General features: G+C 43.6%; 3 protein-coding genes across 4 annotated transcripts; 1 reads left to right on the top strand and 2 right to left on the bottom strand.

Annotated features, from left to right (window-relative positions):
• Positions 1 to 1,951: 1,951 nt before the first annotated feature.
• Positions 1,952 to 6,547, top strand: LOC127031117 (uncharacterized protein F54H12.2-like). The gene is made up of 3 exons (XM_050917884.1): positions 1,952 to 2,113; positions 2,249 to 2,446; positions 3,269 to 6,547. Exon 3 carries the CDS (start codon positions 4,927 to 4,929, stop codon positions 6,232 to 6,234), a length of 1,308 nt encoding a protein of 435 aa, XP_050773841.1. The 5' UTR covers positions 1,952 to 2,113; positions 2,249 to 2,446; positions 3,269 to 4,926; the 3' UTR covers positions 6,235 to 6,547.
• A 10,603-nt stretch (positions 6,548 to 17,150) lies between these two features.
• Positions 17,151 to 18,550, bottom strand: LOC127031138 (uncharacterized). 2 transcript variants are annotated; one of them, XM_050917908.1, is made up of 2 exons: positions 18,164 to 18,550; positions 17,151 to 18,029 (listed from the first exon to the last, which is right to left on the bottom strand). In XM_050917908.1, the coding sequence occupies exons 1-2, from the start codon at positions 18,443 to 18,445 to the stop codon at positions 17,334 to 17,336; spliced, it is 978 nt and encodes a 325-aa protein (XP_050773865.1). In that variant the 5' UTR covers positions 18,446 to 18,550; the 3' UTR covers positions 17,151 to 17,333. The 2 variants fall into 2 exon arrangements, with proteins under 2 accessions (XP_050773865.1, XP_050773866.1); XM_050917909.1 differs by having other exon boundaries at positions 17,151 to 18,026.
• A 1,527-nt stretch (positions 18,551 to 20,077) lies between these two features.
• Positions 20,078 to 23,030, bottom strand: LOC127031252 (olfactory receptor 12-like; the record flags this gene model as incomplete). Its single annotated transcript, XM_050918007.1, has 2 exons — positions 22,099 to 23,030; positions 20,078 to 20,093 (listed from the first exon to the last, which is right to left on the bottom strand). Coding segments are annotated over exons 1-2 (948 nt in total), but the record flags the coding sequence as incomplete, so codon positions are not given.
• Between the last annotated feature and the right edge of the window lie 2,355 nt (positions 23,031 to 25,385).

Below are 25,385 nucleotides of genomic sequence, written 5' to 3'. Positions count from 1 at the left end.
CCTGAGCCCGAACATCTACATTTTAATTGTATGGTGCCCCCAGCCCAAGCCCCATAAGACCTGACCCAGATCAGCCACAGCTCTTTCATTGCAGTGTAAACATACCCATCCAGATGCAGAGGAAAAAGCAAAAGCACAAAAGCAAGAAAACAAGAAAGAAAGAAATTGTGAAAGGAAGAAAGAGGAAAATAAGGCATAAAATAAAAGAAAGAGAAAAATACATTTTGAAATGGTGAATGAGGAAAAAAAGCAATATGGTGAGAAAGAAAGAAAGAAAGAAAGAAAGAAAGAAAGAAAGAAAGAAAAAAAGAAAGAAAGAAAGAAAGACTCCCTAATGGCTGTATTGCAAACAAATGCTACCTACTTGAGAATAGGAAGTGAAGAGAGATGATACCCCAAAATACCTGTTTGTTCCCCAATGTTTGGTCCAAATAATTGATCAGGACAAAAAAAAATGAGGGAGAAAAATATCCTTTGCAGAGAAAACAAACAGAGACCTGGAGTTGGGTTGGGCTAGGGAAGTGGAATTCCCCCTCAGTGCTGCATAGACAAGATTGGGCAAGCTCTTCTTATAGACTGATTTAAGCTGTGCAGGGTCAACTTCTTCCCATCTTCCAGTGGCCCTGGAGGCCTAATTCATGGCCCAGTTGATGACAATTACAAAACTCCCATTAACTTCAACGGGGCCAGGATTCCACCCCGCGAGCCTTCGCTTCTGGTGCTAACAAGTTTCCAAAGACAGTTTCCAAAGACACCTGCTAACAAGTTTCCAAAGCTTCTGCTGGGGGTTGCTCCTCTATGGATCCACTTCAGATCCTCTCCACAGTAATGGTAATTGGCCCTATCTGTGTCACCTTAACCGCTTTCATGCTGGTGTTGCGTAAACAACCCGTCACAGGCTGAACCAAATGCAAAGTGTGGGCCATAAATGATGGTTTGGAATATTGATGACTCCCATGAACTAGGATGTCATAAACAGATAAGTAAGAGTTAATAGCACAGAAGTACTTTATATCTCAGTAGTATAAGGGCCCTACCATCAATCAAACCCTAACCCCGCCCCTAACCCCGCCCCTTGACCCCTCTAGTCCCTCCCACCTGTCACCGGAAGTCCCATCCTATGGGGGTATTACTTCCGGGGTCAAGATGGCCACATGACCGGAAGCAAAGTGGGTCATGTGACCCCTCTAAGAACTCCTCCCACCATCCTCTACCAATCAGGAGGGGTTTCCTCCAGAAAGGACCACCCCAAGAGGAGATTTGACCAATCAGGGCAACTTCCGGGGGCGGGTGACCTATCTAGAAGTGGGTCATGTGACCCCTCTAAGAACTCCTCCCACCACCCTCTACCAATCAGGAGGGGTTTCCTCCAGAAAGGACCACCCCAAGAGGAGATTTGACCAATCAGGGCAACTTCCGGGGGCGGGTGACCTATCTAGAAGTGGGTCATGTGACCCCTCTAAGAACTCCTCCCACCACCCTCTACCAATCAGGAGGGGTTTCCTCCCGAACGGACCACCCCCGAGAGGAGATTTGACCAATCAGGGTGACTTCCGGGGGTGGGTGACCCCGTCTAGAAGAGGGTCATGTGACCCCTCTAAGAACTCCTCCCACCACCCTCTACCAATCAGGACGGGTTTCCTCCCGAAAGGACCACCCCGAGAGGAGATTTTGACCAACCGGGGTGACCCCTCTAAGAACTCCTCCCAAGGCCCTCCACCAACCCGAGTGCAGCACCAATACCCCATAAGTACCAGCGCCGAACAGAGGAGGCCATTTTTCTTACCAAGGACACGTGTTTTAGAAAGCGTGGAAAGGCTGCTCAGAGGAAAACATGGACTCCTTTACCACCCCCGTTAGAACTTCGAACTTTGTTTTGGACCCAAGCACCATACTTATGTGGCGCAGGACCTACACCAGCGACAGTTCTGAGGAGGAGGGAATGACCGAGAGGAGCCCTTTGGCCGACCAGTTGATGGATACGTCGGAAACCGACCAGAAACCCCTCGTGAGGCGCCCTGAGGAGCCTGATGACCTCTCTTTGTCCACCCCCTCAGATCGCCACTTGGGAGAGTCACCGGTGGACAAGGCAAATGGAAAAGATGGCGCTCAGGTAAATGAACGATTAAGAAATGGCGGTAGAGGAGGGGGTGGGTAATGAAGCTAGGAACCGGGGGTTTGCGTAAATTAAAAAAAAACCCCAGCAGCTGGGGTACTTACTCTGTTTCTTTTTCTGAAAATCTTTCAGGAGCTCGACGATGCCTTTCTAGAGGCCTTTAAGAACTTGCGCGTCAGCTGTTTTTACTGCTATCCAAGAGACAGATCTGAAACCGAAAATCACAAAATGGAAGAATGAAACAGCTCAGACTCCCTTATGGTAGCAGTTATGGCGTCCATTTTACAGGCGGCTGTAAAAGATCATGTTAAACCAGGCAATTAATAAAATGTATTTAAATGTGTCAATATGAGCGTGTCCCCTTTCATACTTGTGGTAGTAAAAGACGGTACCAGTAACAGTCATGTCTACACCGACAGCTCTGTTAAAGAAAATATATTACAATCCCAGGGAAGTTGGGAGCTTTGGCGGGGTGAACTCTCTTTTTCAAGTGGCCAGAAAGCATAGTAAAACTTTAAATAGAAGACAGGTAACAGCTTGGCTTTCAGACCAGGATGCATACACTTTACACAAACCAGCTCGAATACATTTTAAAAGAAACAAGACTATTGTTTCAGATGTGGATGCACAGTGGCAGGCAGATTTGGTGGATATGCATCAGTTCTCCAAACACAACAGTGGCTTTAAGTACATCTTAACAGTGATAGACATTTTATCCAAATATGCCTGGGCCTTATGCCTAAAAGACAAGACAAGTGGTGAGGTATCCAAGGCCTTTAAAGCTATTTTCAGCGAAGGTCGCGTGCCTCAAAAATTACAAACCGATCGGGGGAAAGAATTTTTAAACAAACCTTTAAGTGGACTGTTAAAGCAGCATGGGGTTCACCATTTTCTTACTAATAATGAAGTCAAAGCAGGGGTTGTGGAGCGATTTAACAGAACTTTAAAAACTAGGATGTGGAGATATTTTACAGCCCATAACACCTTTCGCTACATTGACGTCTTACCTGACTTTATAAAGAGTTATAACCAGAGCTTTCACAGGACTATACGTACCAGACCCATAGATGTTAACCCTTCAAATTCTCTGAAGGTGTGGAAAACGGTTTATGGAGACAGTTTTAAAATAAAACAGGTTGTTCCCCCTTTTAGAAAAGGCGATCACGTGAGACTATCTAAAACCAAAGGCGCTTTTGAAAAAGGTTATGAACAGACGTTTACCGATGAGATATTCATAGTGGATGAAGCCTTAACCAGGGGCCGAAGACCTGTATACCGATTAAAAGATTACGAAGGTGAGGCAGTTACTGGATCTTTTTACCCTGAAGAGTTACAAAAAGTAAACCCCAAACGAGACAGGATTTACAGGATTGAAAAAATTCTAGCGGAGAAAGGAAAAGGGAGAAAAAAACACTTACTGGTAAAATGGTTGGGTTGGCCTGATAAGTTTAACAGCTGGGTGGAAGCTTCTCAACTCTGTGACATTTAGACACAAAACAAAGAGAAAAAAAAAAACAAAAAACCAATTCCTCCTGCAAAGACAGATAGAAGAAAAAATAATAATGAGCGACGGCGGGTTTTACATCACTTTGCCCAGCAATGCCAGCTCTGCAGTTTTTCCCCAAAACACCATCTCGAACTTTACAATACGGCTAATTAAGCCCTTGGATCTCCCGGGTGCCTGGGAGGTGGGGTTAGTGGAAATACAATACCCACACAGCTGGAACACTATCAATGAAGACACCCCTTTTGAAATTACCTTTGAAGATATGAAGTGGAATTTCATCCTACGACGAGGTTATTACTCGACCATACCTGAATTACTGGAGCATATGAACAGCACCATGGCTCGTCACCAAGGACCGCCTGAGATGGTCATGAACTACGACCCTGTAGGTAGAAAAGTGAGACTTAAATCTACCAATTTTAACTACGGGTTTTCTACTGGCGGGGAACTAGCTAACATTTTGGGTTTGGGCCCAAAACGCAACGTCCAAAAATTTCCCTTCTCAGCAGACATTACAGGGGGTTTTAACTCCTTGTATCTGTACACGGATATTGTAGAACACCAGTTTGTGGGGGACTTTTCTGTTCCCCTGTTACGCTGCGTCCCTGTCCAAGGAAGGAACAATGAGTTTGTTACCATCACCTATGATAAACCTCATTACGTTCCTGTTAGTAAACACCACATCGACACCATTACCATTGAAATAAAGACAGATCAGAACAGACATGTCTCATTTCGCTTCGGCAAGGTGATCATCAAGCTGCATTTGCGACCGCGGAGAGAGCGAGGTTTCTAAAAAGCAAAAAAAAAAAAACACTATTATGGCGATCCTAAAAAATTATGGCGACCCCACCATCTACAGGAACTATTACAAAGCCCAGGCTGGATACGCCCTTCCTGGATATCATGGGGCCCCCGTGATGTACGGGGCTGGTGTGGGTGGAATATTTCGTAGCCTCTTTCGAAAAGCTGTACCGCTTTTGAGGAGGGGGCTAGAGATTATTAAGCCCCACGTAAAAACCGCCGCTCAAAACATAGCTAAAGATGTGGTAGGTCATGTCTCCCGTGCTGTTCTGGAGAAGGTGGGGAATACAGCTTCACAGGAAGGATCGGGGCTGATGTACATTAAAAGGAGGAAGAAAAGAAAGAGAAATACGTCATACCCGCGACGCACAGGTCCCCCAAAACCTTTTAAAAGAAGGGCTTTGACACGCAGAGCCGGCCATAAACGAAAGTCCAAGAAGCAGCCTGGGCAAAAGAGGAGACGCGCTCTGCTTGGTAAAAGAGACATATTTTAATCAATATGGCTTTTGTTCACTGCGGGTCTGAAGAGTGCACCAAATCCGAACTAGACTTGTTTCAAATAGCCCCTACGCAGACCAGCATCGAGAAAAGCATTTACATCGAGGTGCCACCTCTATCGGCCGTTACGGAGTCTGCCCCCATTGACTTTTTTATAGCAGGGAATGGCATAGATTATATGGATTTAAACAACACGCTGCTTTACCTGTGTTGCAAGATTGTAAAAGGAGACGGAACTGAACTTGCTGCGGACGCTGAAGTGGGCCTGGTGAATTACCCCGTGGCCTCTATTTTCAGTCAGTTGGATGTTACGCTGGGAGACCGCCTTGTAAGCCAAAGCAACAACTGTTACCCTTACAGGGCCTTTATAGAATCAGTGCTCAATTACAGCGATGACACCCTCGCCACGCAATTTTCTGCCGGCCTGTTTTACAAAGACACTGCTGGACAACATGAAAAAACAGAGTTGGATGGAGAGAATCTAGGGTTTGTGAAGCGTGCAAAGCTGACAGCCCAGAGCAGAACGGTAGAGCTGCTGGGCCATCTACACAGTGACCTGTTTTTTCAAGAAAAACTTTTGTTAAACGGAGTGGATGTGAAAATTAAACTGACACGCAGTAAAGACGCCTTCTGTTTAATGGGCAGTGCGGCTGAAGGCTTTAAACTGCGCATTGTATCAGCGTCCCTTTTTGTGAAGAAAGTACGGGTGGCCCCGGGTGTCCGTTTGGGGCATGCAGAGGCCCTGCTTGCCGCTAATGCTAAATACCCCGTGGACCGTGTGGGAATGAAAGTGTTTAGCATCCCTGCAGGCAGCAGGGTCAGTAACCAGGAAAACCTGTTCTTGGGACAGTTACCCAAAATGCTTGTCCTAGGATTTGTGGATAACGATGCCTTTAGCGGCAGTTACACTAAAAATCCCTTTCATTTTAAACATTACGATATTAATTTTGTGGCCCTGTATGTGGATGGTGAACAGGTACCGACCAAGCCTCTGCAACCGGACTTCGAGGCAGGACGCTGCGTGAGAGAATACATGAATCTGGTACAGACAGCTGGTAAACACATGAAAGATCGTTCTCTGTTAATCGACCGTGAGGAGTTTGCACAGGGTTACACCTTGTTTGCCTTTGACCTGTCTCCCGACCAGGAATGCGCAGATCACTATTCCCTGATTAAAACTGGGAACCTGAGAGCAGAAATACGGTTTGGAAAGGCTTTAACGGTTACCGTCAATATGATTGTGTATGGAGTTTTTGACAATGTCATAGAAATAAATCAGAGAAGAAACGTTCTGTTTGACTACATGTGAACATGGACACCGTGCAGCTCTCACGTGTCTTATCAACGGATCCTTACACAAAAAAGAATTTTTTAGATGTGTTCCCTTGTGATTGGCTCCCTGGAAGCAAGCTGTCTCAGAGGCCCGTAGGTTTGGTGGTGAACACGCATCCACACAACCAACCGGGTGAACACTGGCTCGCCCTGTATCTGGCGGAGCATAACCGTGGAGAGTTTTTTGACTCATATGGGCAACCCCCGAACAGCGTGTTGTTTCCTAAAAGCATTATGAAATTTTTAAACAAAAATGCCACAGACATGGTGTTTCATAATAGACAATTACAAGACCCCCGCTCCGTCGCCTGTGGCTATCACTGCGTGTTTTTTTTACATCATCGTAGCAAGGGTTTATCTTTTGACCGGATTTTAAAATTGTATTCTGACGACTTAGTGCAAAATGACCGGATGGTGATAAATTTTGTAAAAAATAAATTTAAATTTTTGGGCATGCCTAGCCTTGCTCAAAACATGTTTCAACAAGCCCAGACATGTGTATCTTGTAATGATTTTTATAGCCATGTTACCCAATAAAGCACCCCAGGTTAGGGGTTTAAAGAAATTGATGTTTGTCTGTTTTTTTAAATGACCAATTGAAAAATTACACAGATTTTTTTAAAAAAAAATCTAGAAATGTTTTATTTAAAGCAAAACATTACAAGTTTTAAAATTTTTAGAATGTGAAAAACGTTACACACTGAGCCATTGGGCTCTTTTAGCCAATCTTTTTTTTTTTTTTTATAGGGCAAAAAAGGGGTCACGGATTCCTGATCCACCCCGGTGTCAGCAGTCGAGGCCTTGAGGCGTTCCAAAAGGTCTCTGTTGGCTGCATTGCCCATGACAGAAGATGGTACGTTCAGTTCCGCCATGGCATTCATAAACACATCCCATCCTTTAGGTACACGTTTGCTAGGTACAGAGCGAGTTTGGGTGACAGCCCTGACTAAGTCAAGCATGTTAGAACCATTAACCACAGAGCCTTTGTACACAAAAGACCCTTTATCATTCCATGAAGAGAGATTTTTATCCTGCCCCAGTTTATTTAGCAATACTATTGCATTTTTTTTATAACGCTTATTCACATTATCCAGCACCTCCTGAGCAATAGAGTCTGAGTTCTTTGGTGTTTCTGGGGGTTTGGCAGTTACGCTTTGTTCCTGTTCCGGTAGAAACAGACTTATTTTCCCTTTATCCGCATCACTTTGCCTCACGTACGTTAGGTACCTTTGAAGCACGGCGCTGTAAAGTTTAGCCTTTTCGTATTCGGCCAGGTCAGTTCTTTGAAGAACAGACTTCATTTCAGCGTCCAGTAAGCGAGTTGCTGTTGTTCTGATATTTTCCTCTGCTGGAGGGGGAGCCCTTAATTGCTCCAACTGGTGGCTGGGCACCAGGTACATTTTTTCTGCATACTCCATTATCGATTAGTTAAAAGCCCTGTTATCAGAGGGATAGCAAAACTTAACAGAGGCCCAATAAACCCCCCAGACTGCTTTACCAGATGCTTTTTTCTTTTAAGTGAAACGCTCTTATTACACAAAGTTTTTATAAGCGTGCGTTTCTTTTTCAACACACGCACTTGATTTTGTGTTAAAGGTATGTTTCCTTTTAAGGTATTGAGTGCTATTTCTGAGATGGCCACTACTAGATCGTCAGAGGCCGAACACAGAATAGCCTTCCTTTGCTGCGGGGACGATTTGCTAAGTAATTTTAAAAGGCCCAGGTTTCTCTTCACGCAGCTAGACATGTTTTCAGTCAGCAGTCCCAGCTGTTAAAAAGGGACCTGCCGATAAGTCATTTCTTTTTATATCCAGCTGTTTTTTTTAAAGTATAAACCACTGGCCAGTCTGGAGGGAAAAGACCGGTTCTTAGTCTATAAGCTTCCGGTGTGGAAGCATTTAAATCCACCACCAGGTAGCCATAAGGTCTTTTGGTAGCATCCTCAAAAGCTTCTAGAAAGAATTGAGCTTTGCCAGGGTACATTTGCCGAGCGAGCGTAGCGATTTGTAATTTATCCCTGGGGTTTTTGAACAGAACCATGTACTTTGTGTTTAGGTTAATTGTGCGACTCTTTTTTCCCTGACAAAATACGTTCTGAACTATATACATAATGCTCAGGTTTCTGTGATGCACGTACTTGGTAAAAGCTTTCTCGATTTCATTGCTTTCACAAGCAGAGTTCATCAGATCGTCTATGATAACCATATTTACTTTATTAGTAGGAAACAAACTGTCATCATCCAAAGCATCAGGCAACCCCTCCATAAAATTGATAAAGGGATATTTACAGAGCAGTTCTTTATACAGAGGTTGCCAACAACTATAACACCACACGATATTCTCAGGCATAACAGATAGTGTTTGTTTGGCATTATTCAACACATTTTTTATAAAGTAACTTTTTCCGCAGTTGCTAGGCCCCGCAAGAATTGCGGAAAAGGGGTGTTTCCACCTCGTATCCATTTTTTTTCAAAAGCCGTAGGGCAGGGTTTTAAAACCTTTTCCTAGGACCCTCTTGTTATAAACCACTTTTTGTGTTTTTTTAAGGGTTTTTGTTTCTATTTGCCACTGGTTTTTGTTTCTTACGATAGAGGGCTGCTGCACCTCTATCTTTTTTGAGGTGTTTTCGTTATCTCGCAGGCCCGTGCAGTAGTCCAGGACTAGATCTTTTAAACTTTCAAAGTTGATTTTTTCACAGTTTGCTACGTTTAGGGTAATACCTTTGACTTTTATACAGGCCTTTCCTCCAGACAACTTATACCCATACGTTTTTGGGCCTGCCGACACAAACTCGGTGATGTGTTGATCTAGCGGGAGCTCACTTGTGAGCTCCCCTAAATAATCCCCCAGAGGGGGATTCCAGGCACCCTCCCTTTTCACAAATATCACCGAGTCAGTGTCGTGGTACAGGCACCGCTCTTGCAAACCGTCTAGCAGACTGTATAATTCTAAGCGGGCATAAGCGGTGGTGAAACAGGCTATGACAACATTGGTATTGCCAGAGACAGAGTACCGTTCTTTTGCGTGCTTCCAAGACACACACGCTGTTTCATCATCGATAAACTCGCAGGATGAAACCTTGTAATTGGGGGAAAATAGGTACTGCAAGAGTTCGTCAGGGTCTCTCACGATGCTGGTGTTGGGTAGGTTGGTTCTTTGGCCGAATTTACCCCACAGAGAATTTAAAAACAGTTTAGCGATTTGGCGTTTAGCAGGGTTTGATCTGATCTCATGTTGGCGTAAACGAACGCCTTCTTTCTGGTAGAAATCGCTAATGTACTTATTTTGTTTTTCCTCGTTGGTGCACCAACTGGGATACCCTGAAGCCTCTTGTTTCTGGCGGAGGTGTAATTTTATGTACTCTGAAAAGAGTTTATTAGATTTTTCATTAAAATGCCAGATTTCATAGATTTCAGCCACCACGTACCCCTTCGCTATAGCCGCGTTCAATTCCACCGTGCACCAAGTCCCCAGGATGGCCCGCTCCTCGTCAGTATGGGTGCATATCTCCCGCTGCTCGGTTTCCGCACAGGTTTGGCATAGCGGGAACATAAGCTTGCCACCCACTCTGACGGGTAACAATGGAAAAAAGAGACCTCGTGGGGGGTAAACTTTAACTTTTGCAATTCCAAAATAATTTGCCAGGGGTCCAAATTTGTCATAAAGTATATCGGGGTGTCCGATAGGGTATTCTTTGGTTTTGTTTACGAAAGGGTACAGGCTGGTAAAATCATAATAGTGGATTTCTTCCCCGGGGTTAGGCTTGTAATACAGGCAGATAGCGTTTGTTCTCCCCCCAAAAAGAGCATCTCTAGGCACAAGAGGCTGGGGTAACTGGGCTCGGTTTAAAAAGTCTGCCAACTCCCTGTCTGTTTCTTTCATCACCTCCCACTCGTGCTCCCAAAGAGTCCTCACTACAAAACCAAGTCGTTTCAGATAGTCAGCCTTGAGCTGCGTCTTGTAATAAAGAAACCCAAAAGATGTCCCCGTCATAGGATTTTGTGCTTTTTCACAATAACAGGTGACACAGCCGTGGAAAAAACATCCATTAAACTCAAAGGCTGTGCGTACCCCATCAACATCGGCATAACCGTCTAAAAAGTAGGGTCCTACCTGTAGTTCCCCACCCTGTAAAGCATGCCGTATTTGTATATTTTCTTTGTAAGAGATATACAACAGCCACTGAATAGATGGAGTTGAATATCTTTTTTTCTGCCTGTGATAGTTGTCTGGAGGCAGAAGAGCTACTGTGTTAGGCTCCAAAAACATAAACCTGTACATAGCCATGCAAACAGATGCCAGTGTTATGTACTGGAATGGATCTATGCACAGTTTTACTTCGGTGAATTTACCAGGTTCTTTCTCTACTACATCTCCCTTCTCCGTCATTTTCATAATCTCTTTTCTGTATAGAATACAAGCCTGTCTCAAAATTTTGACATCCTGCTGACAGTAATACGCGAGCTCTTTCTGCAAGTCAAACACCTCAGAACTGTGGTCCTGATACCAGTCGAGAAACTCTGTTTTCTCCCTGGGCATCATGCTTTCTACACCATAGTGTGCCACACTGGGCATAGGTCCCACATAATTTTGATTTTTTACAGTGTTAAAAAAATGTGGAAAATAACCTTTGCATCCTTCAAATCCCAATGCCTGCGGTAGCTTGCTAAGCTTCATGGGCAAGAAGTTTAAAGAGTCTATAAAACGAATCCCCAGGGCCTTCACTTCCACACACATTAGTTTACTACCCTGAGTGATCAGTTCTATGCACATCTTTTCCTTCAGTAACTGCCTAACGATGAAGTACGCATCATAACCTTTGGAATTGTGCGCTAGGAACGTATAGTCGCGAAACTCTTTGCCGATAAAGGTCTTAACAAAGACAGACAGACACTCATCGCCCTTAAATTCCCAGGATTTTTCTGGATTTAAGGACATAGCAAAAATGTAATTGGGAGTGTGCAACCCAGTCTCCTGCATGCATTCAAAATCATAAAAAATATACTTTTCTGAGGATTCAGGCTTTCTAAGGCTATCCATAAAACAAAAGTGACTGTCTACATCACCAACAATCAAACCCTGACACTGCTTACATCGCCTCCCTTTACACTTATGCCGCTTGTTCACGTAAGACTGACACTTATCACACAAAGTTTTAGACAGGCATTCAACTTGGTTTTTTGATGCACAGTTGATATGTCTGTCTAAACATTCTTTGGATCGACAATACAGTCTACAGCTAGGACACCGCAGCTGCACGCCCACGCTGTCTGAGCACGTTACACTCAAGCAGAGGCGGCAACGATACCTACAAGAGTGGTCGTGGCTGTACACCGTGTGGCAAAACTCACAATAATTTTTCGCTCCAAACAACTTTTTCACATCCAGAACTCCATAGTAATGCTCATCGTGCAACAGGATGAAATAAGTCTTGGGGTACGTGAGGCCTCCTGTTTTAAAAAAGCCCCAGCCACCTTTTTCCGTATACAGCACCACGTGTATGTTCACTCCTAAATGCTGTTCAAACTTTGCTACGTCACTGACCAGAATCTTTTTTTGATCTGACCACCCCAGTTTCTCATGCAACTTTCTCGCCTCCGCTAACAATTCCGTGTCCGTAGGTTTACGATCGGACATGACGGCCAAAAGGCCACCCGCAAAACACAGATTGGTACCGGTGTAAGTCAGGTCTACCAAACACTGTCTTTTTTTATGAATAATTTGACTACTAAGGATAGAATTTAAAACTCTACGAGCACCCCCACCCCTGTTTTTTACAACTGTCACAACAAGGCGCAATGTCCCATCGAGATGCAACTCTCTATTGCTCTGTAGCAGCTTTGAGGTCTGATTTAAGAAATCCTCAGCAGATAGCTCATCCCTAGTTCTTCTGACTGAAAACAAAGGGTTAGCTAAATTACGGCTCTCTAAACGTAACTGAACGTAATCATCAGGGCCTACCCTACCATTAACATCATCGAGTACCAACTGTATTCCCTGGTGTATGGCTTCAACAACCCGCTGAGCTGAATTTACTTGCTCAAGATTGACAAAACGAAATTCCTCACAATATACCGACCCCCCAAATCTAGGTAATTCACGTTGCCAACTTCTCACTCTTTCCATATACACCTCTGCATTTTCGGGGTTACTTGGGGGTTCCTCTATGGGATCATTAGCGGGATCTTCTACATCAGATGCTATTTGGGAGTCAAACTCTGAGAAGCCTCCATGAGGGTCATTGGAAGTAGAATGGGGCCTGTCTAGAGAGCCCTCTGGGGAATTTGCTAAACCAGAGTCTGATTCCATCTCCCCATTTTCAGAGAAGCCAGTCTGAGAGCCTCCAGTAGGAGGCATCTCTCTTTGTTTTTTTTTCCTCATTACCTCTTTAGCCCTTTTTAAGATTTTTACAGCCACCCTGGCCTGAAACTTTTTGGCAGCCATTCGTTTATCCCTCAAGCGCTGTCCCCCCTTTTGTTTACACATAAGCTGATGTGTACTCTGGAGGGTGCCCCTTTTACCCAGGCCCCTTTCCACGACTAGTCATGCCTGCTCAGAGACACCCTTTTCAGCCCTCTTGTCTTTTAACATTGCTCTGAACAAAGCATCATATTTTTCCCAAGTCTTTCTAGAAGGCCGTTCTTTTAGACTCCCCGAGGATACAGCATCCATCACTTTTCTGATGGAAGCATCAAACTCTTCCCAAACACTAGAACTTGGGGGAGCTGTGGCGAGCTTATGGTTTTGGGAGAATGTTTTGTCAGTGCTCGGTGTTTTATTCACAACCCCTAGAGCGCATGCTCCGGGTTTGTGAACGTGGGCATTTTCTTTCACAGTTTTCTCAGGGCTTGCTGTGGCGGTGGCCGCTGAGGAACTGGAATTGTGTGTGTGTGGTTGCAACACCTTGGCATCGCAGAAGCTTCTAGACCGTGGTTTTTTATACGGAGCCCATACACCACATGCTCCAGGTTTGCGCACCTTCAGAACCCCTAGAGTGCGTGCTCTGGGTTTGTGAACGTGGGCATTTTCACTCACAGTTTTCTCAGGGCTTGATGTGGCTGTAGCCGCTGAGCAACAGGAGTTGTGTTTGTGTGGTTGCTTTTTACCAGAGTCTTTTGTTTTGTCCTTGGGTTTCACGTATATGAGGTCTGGGCTCCCCGGATGCTTCATCTGCACTTCAGTGCTGTTTTGCGTTGTTAAAGGTCTCAAAGCAGATTTTTGGTTCTTTGGTAGTTCTTCTGGAGGAGGTGTGCTTGTAGCGCTGACTACAGCATTTTCAGAAAGGTTGCCCATGCCTATGAGGGGAAAGAAACCATAACAACAGTTTACAAAAACTGAATTTTACCATCTCTCTCTCACCCACACCTGTGTATTTACTTAAAATACAAAACCTCATAGAACAACTATACCAATAAGCAAAATATATTTACTGGGCTTCATCTGTCCATCAGTCACTGATGCTGGTAAATTTTCCTTTTCAGTTGTCTCCTCTCTTTTTCTTTTGAGTTTCTTTGGTGGTTCTGGAGGAGGTGTCCTTGTAGCGCTGACTACAGTATTTTCAGAAAGGTTGCCCATGCCTATGAGGGGAAAAAAACACAACAGTTTACAAAAACTGAATTTTACCATCTCTCTCTCTCTCACCCACACCTGTGTATTTACTTAAAATACAAAACCTCATAGAACAACTAAACCAATAAGCAAAATATATTTACTGGGCTTCATCTGTCCATCAGTCACTGATGCTGGTAAATTTTCCTTTTCAGCTTTCTCCTCTCTTTTTCTTTTGAGTTTGTTTTCCCTCTGGTCATGTTTTGACAGTACTGTGGAGCAAACACATAAAGCCATCTTGTAAAACTTAAATTATATATATTCATTCAGCAGGGTGTTTTTCTATTTAAAAAATCATAGCTTTACAACAAAATAATCCATTTCTGGCCCTACAATAAACATCTTATTTCGCAAAATAAAAACCAAAAACTGCTTTTTAAAAAATCCATTATGCACAGTAAAAACCAAAATACTTTTTAAAAAAAACCTATGCCTTCACAAATCCCCCTTGCCTCCCCCCCCCATCCCAGCTTTATAACACACACAAACCAAATCATGCTTGCAGCCACACACACTTTTCAAAAACCCACATGCATTTTAAAAACCAGTTGCAGCCTGCCCCCCCCCCCCTCTGCATTTAAAAGCCCATGTGTTTGGGCCTTTCCCCCTCAAAGCCCATTTTTAAACACACACCATTATGTACAGTAACAAAAAAAACCTGTTTAAAACAAACCAAATACTTTTTTAAAAAAACCTATGCCTTCACATATCCCCCTTGCCTCCCCCCCCCATCCCAGCTTTATAACACACACACACACCAAATCATGCTTGCAGCCACACACACTTTTCAAAAGCCCACATGCATTTTAAAAACCAGTTGCAGCCCCCCCTCCCCCCTGCATTTAAAAGCCCATGTGTTTGGGCCTTTCCCCCTCAAAGCCCATTTTTAAACACACACCATTATGTACAGTAACAAAAAAAACCTGTTTAAAACAAACCAAATACTTTTTTAAAAAAACCTATGCCTTCACATATCCCCCTTGCCTCCCCCCCCCATCCCAGCTTTATAACACACACACACACCAAATCATGCTTGCAGCCACACACACTTTTCAAAAGCCCACATGCATTTTAAAAACCAGTTGCAGCCCCCCCTCCCCCCTGCATTTAAAAGCCCATGTGTTTGGGCCTTTCCCCCTCAAAGCCCATTTTTAAACACACACCACATTATGTACAGTAACAAAAAAACCTGTTTAAAACAAACCAAATACTTTTTAAAAAAACCTATGCCTTCACAAATCCCCCCCCCCCATCCCAAATCAAGCTTGCAGCCACACACATTTCTCAAAAACCCACATGCATTTTAAAAACCAGTTGCAGCCCCCCCACCCCTCTGCATTTAAAAGCCCATGTGTTTGGGCCTTTTCCCCTCAAAGCCCATTTTTAAACACACACCATTATGTACAGTAACAAAAAAACCTGGTTAAAACAAACCAAATACTTTTTTTAAAAAACCTATGCCTTCACAAATCCCCCCCCCCAATCCCAAATCAAGCTTGCAGCCACACACTTTTCAAAAGCCCACATGCATTTTAAAAACCAGTTGCAGCCTGCCCCCCCCCCCTGCATTTAAAAGCCCATGTGTTTGGGCCTTTCCCCCTCAAAGCCCATTTTTAAACACACACCACATTATGTACAGTAACAAAAAACCTGTTTAAAACAAACCAAATACTTATGTAAAAAACCTATGCCTTCACAAATCCACCCCCCCCCATCCCAAATCAAGCTTGCAGCCACACACTTTTCAAAAGCCCACATGCATTTAAAAAACCAGTTGCAGCCCCCCACCCCTCTGCATTTAAAAGCCCATGTGTTTGGGCCTTTCCCCCTCAAAGGCCATTTTTAAACACACACCATTATGTACAGTAACAAAAAAACCTGTTTAAAACAAACCAAATACTTTTTTTAAAAAACCTATGCCTTCACAAATCCCCCCCCCTCCCAATCCCAAATCAAGCTTGCAGCCACACACTTTTCAAAAACCCCACATGCATTTTAAAAACCAGTTGTGTAAAAAAAAAAGTTACCTTTCACTATGGGATAAAGTGTTGCTGGAACATGATTGTTCTGTTCCCCCCCATGTGTGTGTGGGCCTTCAGGTTAAAAACAAGCAAACATGTTAGCATTACCACCAAATCCCTATACTTTTTTAAAATTAACAGTATTAAGCTAACTATAGTTAAAATGGTTTTTACCTTGGCCTGGTGGTAAAATGCAGTTTGAAGTTACTGGTTCCATGCTAAAACAGATCACACTGCAATAAGCATAGGCACCATTATTTACTAAAGACAGCATGGGCAAAAAGTGGCAGTAGTTTCAGAGTTAGAGACAGCAAGCTTACCTCTTTTTGCAGTCCAGCAGTTATGTAAAAAGATTTTCTGTTAAAAGGACAGACTGCAGCATACCTAAGGTTTTTATACCCTCTTAGCCCCATTGTTTCAACATAGTTGCTAACAGGTTAATTTAATCACCACAGCTCTCAAATAATAGATTCTGCAGAACACCCTTTTGTATCTCTGTTGTGGGAACCATGCTATATACACAATAGGGCTTCCTCCACCCCTGTAAGTTAAAATACATTTGTGGCTTTCTTACAGTATTAAACAGTACCCCATTTCCAAGTGCAGGGTCCCCTTTTGCAATATCAGTTAATGTCTTGGGGTTGGTTGTTTCTTTCATGCTTAAAGTTTGGGGGGGTGGGGTGTTTTTCTAGCAAGAATGACTCATAGCATTCCACCAACTCCTGGGTCCTTTAAACTGCCCAATAGTGCTCCACCTTTACCCCAGGGGGGTTACATTTAAACTGTCCAATAGCATTCCACCAACTCCTGGGTCTTTTAAACTGCCCAATAGTGCTTCACCTTTACCCCAGGGGGTTACATTTAAACTGTCCAATAGCATTTCATATTAATCAGAACTCACCATCCAACTCACCAATCAATTGTAACCCTATAGGAACAAAGGTAAGTAATTGCAAACATTCTGGCTATTCAGTGAGGGTGGGGTGTGTGCTTAAACCTATTTATTTCAACAAGCAGGATAGCTCAGTGGCTTAAGTAATTGTTTGGTAAACCCAAGGTTGGGAGTTCAATCCCTGAGAGAGCCACTTAGGGACATGGGATGAAAAAAAAAACAATATTTGGTCCTGCTGGTAAAAGCAGCTCTCCATAACAACTGTATTATACTCAAACATGTCTGAACTATCCTCTTTGTTTGGTTTTTAGGATTTTTTCCCTCCCACAACATGCATTTCAGCTTTTTGCTACAAATGAATGTCTTTTACACACACACACACACACACACACACACACAAAAACTAATTCTCACAAAAACTATTTATTTATTTTAAAAAGACATACAACTCCTTAAAAACAAACAAAGATGCTTCATTAAAACTTAAGGGCCAAAAGCCTTCTAACAAAACACAGATAGTCACAAAAGCCCCCCGCCCCCTTTTTTTTTTTTAATTTACAGCTGCCAAGTTTTATATCGCATGTTTGCACCCTCACCATTCTCTAACTTAATCCTTTTAGATTTCTTACAAATAGTCTTTTTCTTAAGCAGGGTTCTGTAACTTCTTGTGCGAACTAGACGGTCAATATAACGTTGTAAGCAGGCATCTTCCGGCTTGGTCATTTTCTTTAAAACACGGTCAGGGTCTCCACTGAATTGCACAGCATTTATCAAAGTCACCCCTTGTGCTAAATGTTCTTGGGTTAGGCACAGACATTGCATAGCATAACCTATGGCAATAACAGTGTTTAGTAAGCTTTCCAAACACAGCTCAGCACACAGGGCCCGGAGCTTGCAGTTTATATCCACTGAAGTCCAAGTCACACAGTCATGGTGCCGTTGGGCTGGCGCATCTATGACACAGCCCTCACAATCTTCAAAAAGCTTTTCCCTAAGGCAGTGTTTAAGGACAGCATAAACAGCAACACGTACAATAATCCGCATAACTTTTTTACGCTCACGACGTGGCACTGGCTCGGACAGTTCTATGCCTAGCCTCCTCCTAAACTCTTCAAACCCATCATCCTCGGAGCCCTCTTCAACAATTTGTACTGGTGTTGAGCAAAAACATGGTGGGCCCGGTTCATCTTCGCTGCTTGATACAATGCTGTCCAGGGGCTCTGGGTCCTCTAGAAAGGCATCATTGAGCTGCTAAAAGATTTTTTCAAAAAAGAAACAGTGTAAGTACCTCAGCTTAGGGGTTTTTTTTAATTTATGCAAACCCCCGGTTCCTAGCTTCATTACCCTCCCCCCTCCCCACCGCCGTTTCTTAATCGTTCATTTACCTGAGAGCCATCTTTTCCATTTGCCTTGTCCACCGGTGACTCTCCCAAGTGGCGATCTGAGGGGTTGGACAAAGAGAGGCCATCAGGCTCTTTGGGATGTCTCACAAGAGTTTCGGGGTCGGATTCCGGCGTATCCAACAACGGCTGGGCCAAAGGGCTCCCCGTGGTCACAACCTCCTCCTCAGAACTGTCACTGATGTAACGTTTTCTCCGTGGACGGTCAAAGACTCTCGGGGGTAAAACAAAGTCTGAAGTTCTAACGGGGGTGGTAAAGGAGTCCATGTTTTCCTCTGAGCAGCCTTTCCACGCTTTCTAAAACACGTGTCCTTGGTAAGAAAAATGGCCTCCTCTGTTCGGCGCTGGTACTTATGGGGTATTGGTGCTGCACTCGGGTTGGTGGAGGGCCTTGGGAGGAGTTCTTAGAGGGGTCACCCCGGTTGGTCAAAATCTCCTCTCGGGGTGGTCCTTTCGGGAGGAAACCCGTCCTGATTGGTAGAGGGTGGTGGGAGGAGTTCTTAGAGGGGTCACATGACCCTCTTCTAGACGGGGTCACCCACCCCCGGAAGTCACCCTGATTGGTCAAATCTCCTCTCGGGGTGGTCCTTTCTGGAGGAAACCCCTCCTGATTGGTAGAGGATGGTGGGAGGAGTTCTTAGAGGGGTCACATGACCCACTTTGCTTCCGGTCATGTGGCCATCTTGACCCCGGAAGTAATACCCCCATAGGATGGGACTTCCGGTGACAGGTGGGAGGGACTAGAGGGGTCAAGGGGCGGGGTTAGGGGCGGGGTTAGGGTTTGATTGATGGTAGGGCCCTTATACTACTTATCTCTTTGACTGTAAAGGGTTAACAAGATCAGTGAGCATGGCTGTCACCTGACCAGAGGACCAATCAGAGGACAGGATACTTTCAAATCTTGAGGGAGGGAAGTTTTTGTGCTGTGCTGTTAGTTTTGGTTGTTGTTCACTCTGGGCGCTCAGAGGGATCAGGCGTGCAACCAGGTTTCTCTCCAATCTCTCCAATACAGGCTCTTATAAGTTCAGGCTAGTGAGTACTAGGTAGATAAAGCGAGTTAGGCTTATGGTTGTTTTCTTATTTTGCAAATGTGTATTTGGTTGGAAGGAGTTCAAATGTGCATTTGGCTGAAAGGAGTTCAAATTGGTATTTTGCTGAAAAGATTTTAATTTGTACTTGTATACTTAGGCTGGGAGGGGGTTCCCAGTGTCTGCAGCTGAAAGACCCTGTACCTATTCCATTTTAAATTTACAAAGATAATTTTTACTGTTTTTTCTTTCTTTAATTAAAAGCTTTTCTTGTTTAAAACCTAATTGTTTTTTTATTCTGGTGAGACCCCAGGGGACTGGGTCTGGATTCACCAGGGAATTGGTGGGGAGAAAGGAGGGAAGAGGGAGAGAGGGGCTGATTTCTCTTTGTGCCAGGATTACTTTCTCTCTCAGGAAAAGTCTGGGAGGGGGAAAGAGAAGGAGGGAGGAAGGTGAATTGTCCTCTCTGTTTTGTGATTCAAGGAGTTTGAATCACAGTGATCTTCCAGGGTAACCCGGGGAGGGGAAGTCTGGGAGAGGCAACGGTGAGGGAAAGAGTTTACTTTCCTTGTGTTAAGATCCAGAGGGTCTGGGTCTTGGGGATCTCCGGGCCAGGTTTTTTGGGGGACCAGAGTGTACCAGGCACTGTAATTCCTGGTTGGGGGCAGCGCTACAGGTTCTAAGCTGGTAATTAAGCTTAGAGGAATTCATGCTGGTACCCCATCTTTTTGGACGCTAAGGTTCAGAGTGGGGATTATATCATGACACAGGACAATTGTCTGCAGATCACACTGTTTTACCTGTAAGTCTCCCTGTATACCTGTGTGCTGGTAAGGGGGTAATGAAGTCTTACAGTGACATGTGAACTGGAATCCATCTTTAACCTAGTGCTTTTCCAGTGAGGAGGGGTGGGAACCCAGAGAGACAAAGGATTCCCACCTTATGCAAAAGATATATAAGGGGTGGAACAGAAAAAAGGAGGAGCCATCATGAAGAATCCCCTAGCAACCATCTGAGTTAGAACAGGAGCTGTACCAGGGGAAAGAATTGTGCCCAGGCTTAGAAGGTGTCCAGTCTGAGGAAAAAACTTACTGAAGCATCTCTGAGAGTGAGATTATCTGTATTCAGTTTGATTAGACATAGATTTCCGCATTTTATTTTATTATGCTTGGTAACTTACTTTGTTCTTTCTGTTACTACTTGGAACTGTTTAAATCCTATTTTCTGTATTTAATAAAATCACTTTTTACTTATTAATTAACTCAGAGTATTTATTAATACCTGGGGGAGCAACCAATGTGCATATCACTCTATCAGTGTTATAGAGGGCAACAATTTATGAGTTTCCCTTGCATAAGCTTTATACAGGGTAAACCGGATTTATTTGGGTTTCAGCCCCATTGGGAGTTGAGCATCGGAGTGTTAGAGACAAGCACACTTCTTTGAACTGCTTTCAGCTAAACCTGCAGCTTTGAGGCAAGTAATTCAACCCCTGGGTCTGTGTTGGAGCAGACGGGACTGTCTGGCTCAGCAAGTCAGAGTGCCAGGGCACCGAGTTGACAGAGAAAGCAGGAATGGAAGTAGTCTTGACATATCAGTTGGCAGTTCCCAAGGGGTTTTCTATGATCCAACCCATCACACTGGGTGCTGGCACTCCTTCCTCCTAATAGGAACCTGATTTTCCCTCCTCAAGCTCCAGGTAGCTACTGAAACTGCTCTGTTATGCAGATTTTCTTTTATGGCCCAGCCCTGCCCTGATTGGCTGCTCCTCACAACTGCTCTCTAATTGGCTACCTCCTGCACAGCTTCCCTAGAGCTCTGTTACCCTTTATGGACCAGTGTGGGGCAAACACCCCATCACAGGGTGTCTTGATCTGAAACAAATTATTTTTCCAATTTTTCAGTGAAGCAAACAAGAACAAAATAATTCTTTGGGGATTGAATAAAACATTTGCTTTGACACAAATTGAAATGTTTCATTCTGAGGGGGGTTGTACGTTTTATTTTAAAGTAAAACTGCAGCAACATTCTAGATAAAAAGAAACTTTTAAATTGAAATATTGAAACATTTCTCTTAAAATATTGAAACTATTTCAGGGTTTTTTTCTGCTTTTATTTTATTTTATTTTATTTTATTTGGACTGAAGCATTTTGGTGAATTTGACCTACGTTCATGAAAAGTTTTGATGAAGCAGAATGTACATTTTTGGGCTGAAAACTTTTGACCAGCTGTGCCCATGAGCTTGTTTCCTATCTTCTGACAGTGGCCAATGCCAGGTGCCTCAGAGAGAATGAACAGAATGGGCAATCATTCTGTGTCCATCCCCTGTCACCCATTCCAAGCTTCTAGCAAACTGCATAAGAATGATATTTTCAAAAGTGTTTTCTGTTGGCCTAAATATGCCCCCTTGAAATCAAAGGTAAAATATTCATTGACTACAACATTGAATGTTCCTGAAAATCTTACCTTAACCCCTTAGGAAAATAGCATGGTGTTTAGCAACTGGAGCCAGAGAGTAAAATAGATGTGACACCACACACACTAAGCCAGGTATCTAAATTTGGGTTCCAGCATTTATCAAGTAGTTGAGCAATTTGGATGCAAATTTCAAACACTCCCCAAGGCGAAAGGGTGTTTGGATCCAGTTTTCCAAAAGACTGCATTGCTAAACAAATAGATGAAAATGTGAAAAATAACATAAACATAGAGAGGATTGATTTATTAGTTTTTTAAAAAATCATTCTTCTAGAGTCATAGGACAGTATTGGGCCTGAGATAGATAGATAGATAGATCGATAGATTAGTTGAACAGTAAGTCTTTCCAATATACCAAAGGATTATTTAGCTCAATATTCAGAGACTAGATTCATTTCAAAACCATTATGCAGCCTATGGTTCTTCTCAAAGCTTCTTTCACATCCTTGTTCCTTAGGCTGTAGATGAAGGGATTCAACATGGGGATGACCAGGGTGTAAAACACAGACACCACTTTGCTCTGATCTGGAAAGGACAATGAACTTGGCTGGGCATACATGAAGGAAACAGTCCCATAAAATAAACTCACAGCTACTATGTGGGAGGTGCAGGTGGAGAAGGTCTTGTGCCTGCCTGCAGCAGAGTGAGTCTGGAGGACAGCAGAGATGATATAAACATATGAGACGAGGATGATCAGGGCAGTGCTCACTATGATGATGCCTGATAAGGCAAACATCACCATTTGATTGATGTATGTGTCAGTGCATGAGAGGGTTAGCAGGGGTGGAACATCACAGAAGAAGTGATCGATCTCATTAGAGCCGCAGAAGCGCAGAGTAAAGGTGAAGCTGGTTTGCACCATGGCGTTCACGTTGCCACAGAGATAGGACCCAATCACCAGCTGAATGCAGACTGACATGGACATGGTGGTGCGATACAGGAGCGGGTTGCAGATGGCAGTGTATCGATCATATGCCATGGCTGTCAGGATGAATGTCTCAGTACTTACAAAGAGACCGAAGAAAAATAATTGAGTGGCACATCCCCTGTAGGAAATGACTTTGGTCTCTGTTAAGAAGCTCACCATGGCTCTGGGGGCAATGACAGAGGAGAAGCAAAGGTCTAAGAGTGATAGATTCATGAGGAGGAAGTACATGGGGGTGTGAAGTCGAGAGCTGGCTGTAATGGTGAGGACCAGGATGGTGTTCCCTAGCACAGTTATTATGTAAATCACCAGGAACATCACAAAAGAGACCACCTGGAGCCCTGGACCTCTTCCAAACCCCAGCAGGATAAATGCTGTCACTGCAGTGTGGTTCCCATCTCTCCCTGGCTCTGCCACTGACATTTCCTCTGGAAAAGTAATGAGATAGAGATTAAAGAACAACCGACGGTGCTAGATAGATTGCAGCAAGTGATAGGTCTGAGAAAATTGATTGTCATTAAAGTCGAGCACAAGGCTCCCATTGGTTTTGATAACAGTGGACAGAACCCTTGGTTAAATATATACTGAACCATCCTTGAGAAATTCTGTGTGAATTTTAACCTTTCTGCAGTAAAGTAAAAAATTATTACATTTCCCATATAATAATGATTCATGAGAGTGGACTTTGGACTTTGCCCATATAGCGCAAAATTCTGATAATCCCATAACCCACATGGATACCTTCTCCCATTGAAATCCATGGGACTCCCCTGTGAATGAAGGGGATTTTACCCACTCCCTGCATGAATGTATAACAGTGCCCATGTCCAGGATTTACTCAACATGAGTCAGGGTAGTGGAACATCACCCTTGAGCCACAGATTCGTATTCGTATGTCTTAAAGCCAGAAGAGAGCAAGATGAGCATCTAATATGACCTTCTGCACAATAAATTCTAGCTGAACTAGAGCATATTTCTGCCCAGGCCACAATAATTACTGAAAAGTATATGTCAACAGATGTAGCAGATTACTTCTCATCAACTCCAACATATGCACCCCATCCGAATACCAGCATTAACAATTAACCTGTAAATACAGTCATCAGATCTGTCCTGCTAGGTGACTTCTTTGAATGTCATTGAGTTCCTAGCAAGCAGACTGATTGTTCTTCTGAAAGATCTGCTCTAGCTTAAACAGATGTGGGAGTCACTGGCTGGGGTTCTCTGCTGTGTGCTACCCAGGAGTTCAGACTAAATGATTGTAATGGTCTCTTCTGACCTTAAAATCTATGAATTGATGGAACAAAATCAATGTATTCCTGTAAAATAGGGGCAATTTCAAGGCTGCAATACTGGCTTAATGATTCCTCTGGACTGGGGTTCAAACATTAGTTTGGCTCCTGGTATTTGTACTGGCGCCCTGCATGGGGTGAGTTTCACCGGTATAGAATTACAAATCTTAAATTGCTCACTAAAAACTACATTAAAAGACTGTTATGAAGATCGCCTTGATGTAGGATTTTGCAGGAAATCCTGCCTCTGCAAAATCCTACATCAACACCTGAAAGTGGTGCAGCAGTGACCCTGCTTCTCTGACAGTGAGGATAGTGGAGTGTATTCTTCAGTAGGTTCAACCATGCTATTAAAGTGTCAGACTACCAACCCAGGGAGAGGGCAACTGTCCTCCTACTTGAGGCTGGGTGCTAGCTAAGCTGAGGAAGTAAACGTGCCGCTGACATCATAGCCAGTGGGTGGATGAAGAAATGGCTAAAACAACATGAATAAATGGGCCCCAACTCTTTGTGAGCAACTCGATCAGTCCTATAATGGGTGGGGAGTTCAGTCAATGAGAGGCTGTTAAGAATCTCAGGGGCCAGAAAAAGGACTGTCCTCTCAGTAAGCACCTATAACTGCAGGACACTGATGAGAGATGATTTGATCAACCATATAAAGGAGGAGAAGGCAAAGACAGCCTGCAACATACTTGGTCTCCGTGAAACATGATGAAGAAAGAAGATGGAAGAGAAGTGGAGAGATGAAAGTACCATCATGTTGGGAAAAGGAGAAAACACAAGAACCATTGAAGAAATCGGCTTCATCATCAAGGAATAGTCTTTAAAACTCATCTCCTGTAAGTTGAAGTCATCACACATTGGGGTGCTACACCTCCACCTGAACAAGAACAGCACTCTCAAGATTATTCGGATCTATGTTCCCACAAGCACAGGCGAAGATGATGATATGGAAAAATTCTATCAGGAGCTTGAGGAAACCCTTGCTCAAAAATCCACATATACGATCGTGATGGGAGATTTAAACGTCAAAGTTGGAAGAAGGAAAGAAGGTGAAAAGTTCATTGGAAGGTATGGCATCGGTGAATGGAATCCATGAGGAGCGTGACTGGCAACTCTGGTGGAGATGAAAGAAATGTTCATTGGTAACACCTGGTTTAAGAAGAAGGCCAAAAGGAAGTGGACATGGATCACGCCCAGTGCAATGAATGAAAATGAGATTGACTATATTCTAATTGATAAGTGGCACATTGTACAAGACATCTCAATAGTACCATCATTTAACACTAGTAGTGACCATCGCTTGCACAGAGAAAGGCTCAACTTCAAAGAGAAGATGCAGAAGAAAGCGCTACAGATGGCAAATCACAGACAGCGGCCAAAAATATTTGACAAGGCAATTTTGAAAGCAAAAATTTCCAAGGAAAATTGGAGTCTTATAGATAACTGCGATGAGGATTATAAAAACTTCACTGATCAGTTGAGG

This window comes from Gopherus flavomarginatus, chromosome 11 (assembly GCF_025201925.1).
Source record: "Gopherus flavomarginatus isolate rGopFla2 chromosome 11, rGopFla2.mat.asm, whole genome shotgun sequence".
NCBI classification, from domain to species: Eukaryota; Metazoa; Chordata; order Testudines; family Testudinidae; genus Gopherus; species Gopherus flavomarginatus.
This window is presented reverse-complemented; position numbering and strand designations above follow the sequence as displayed.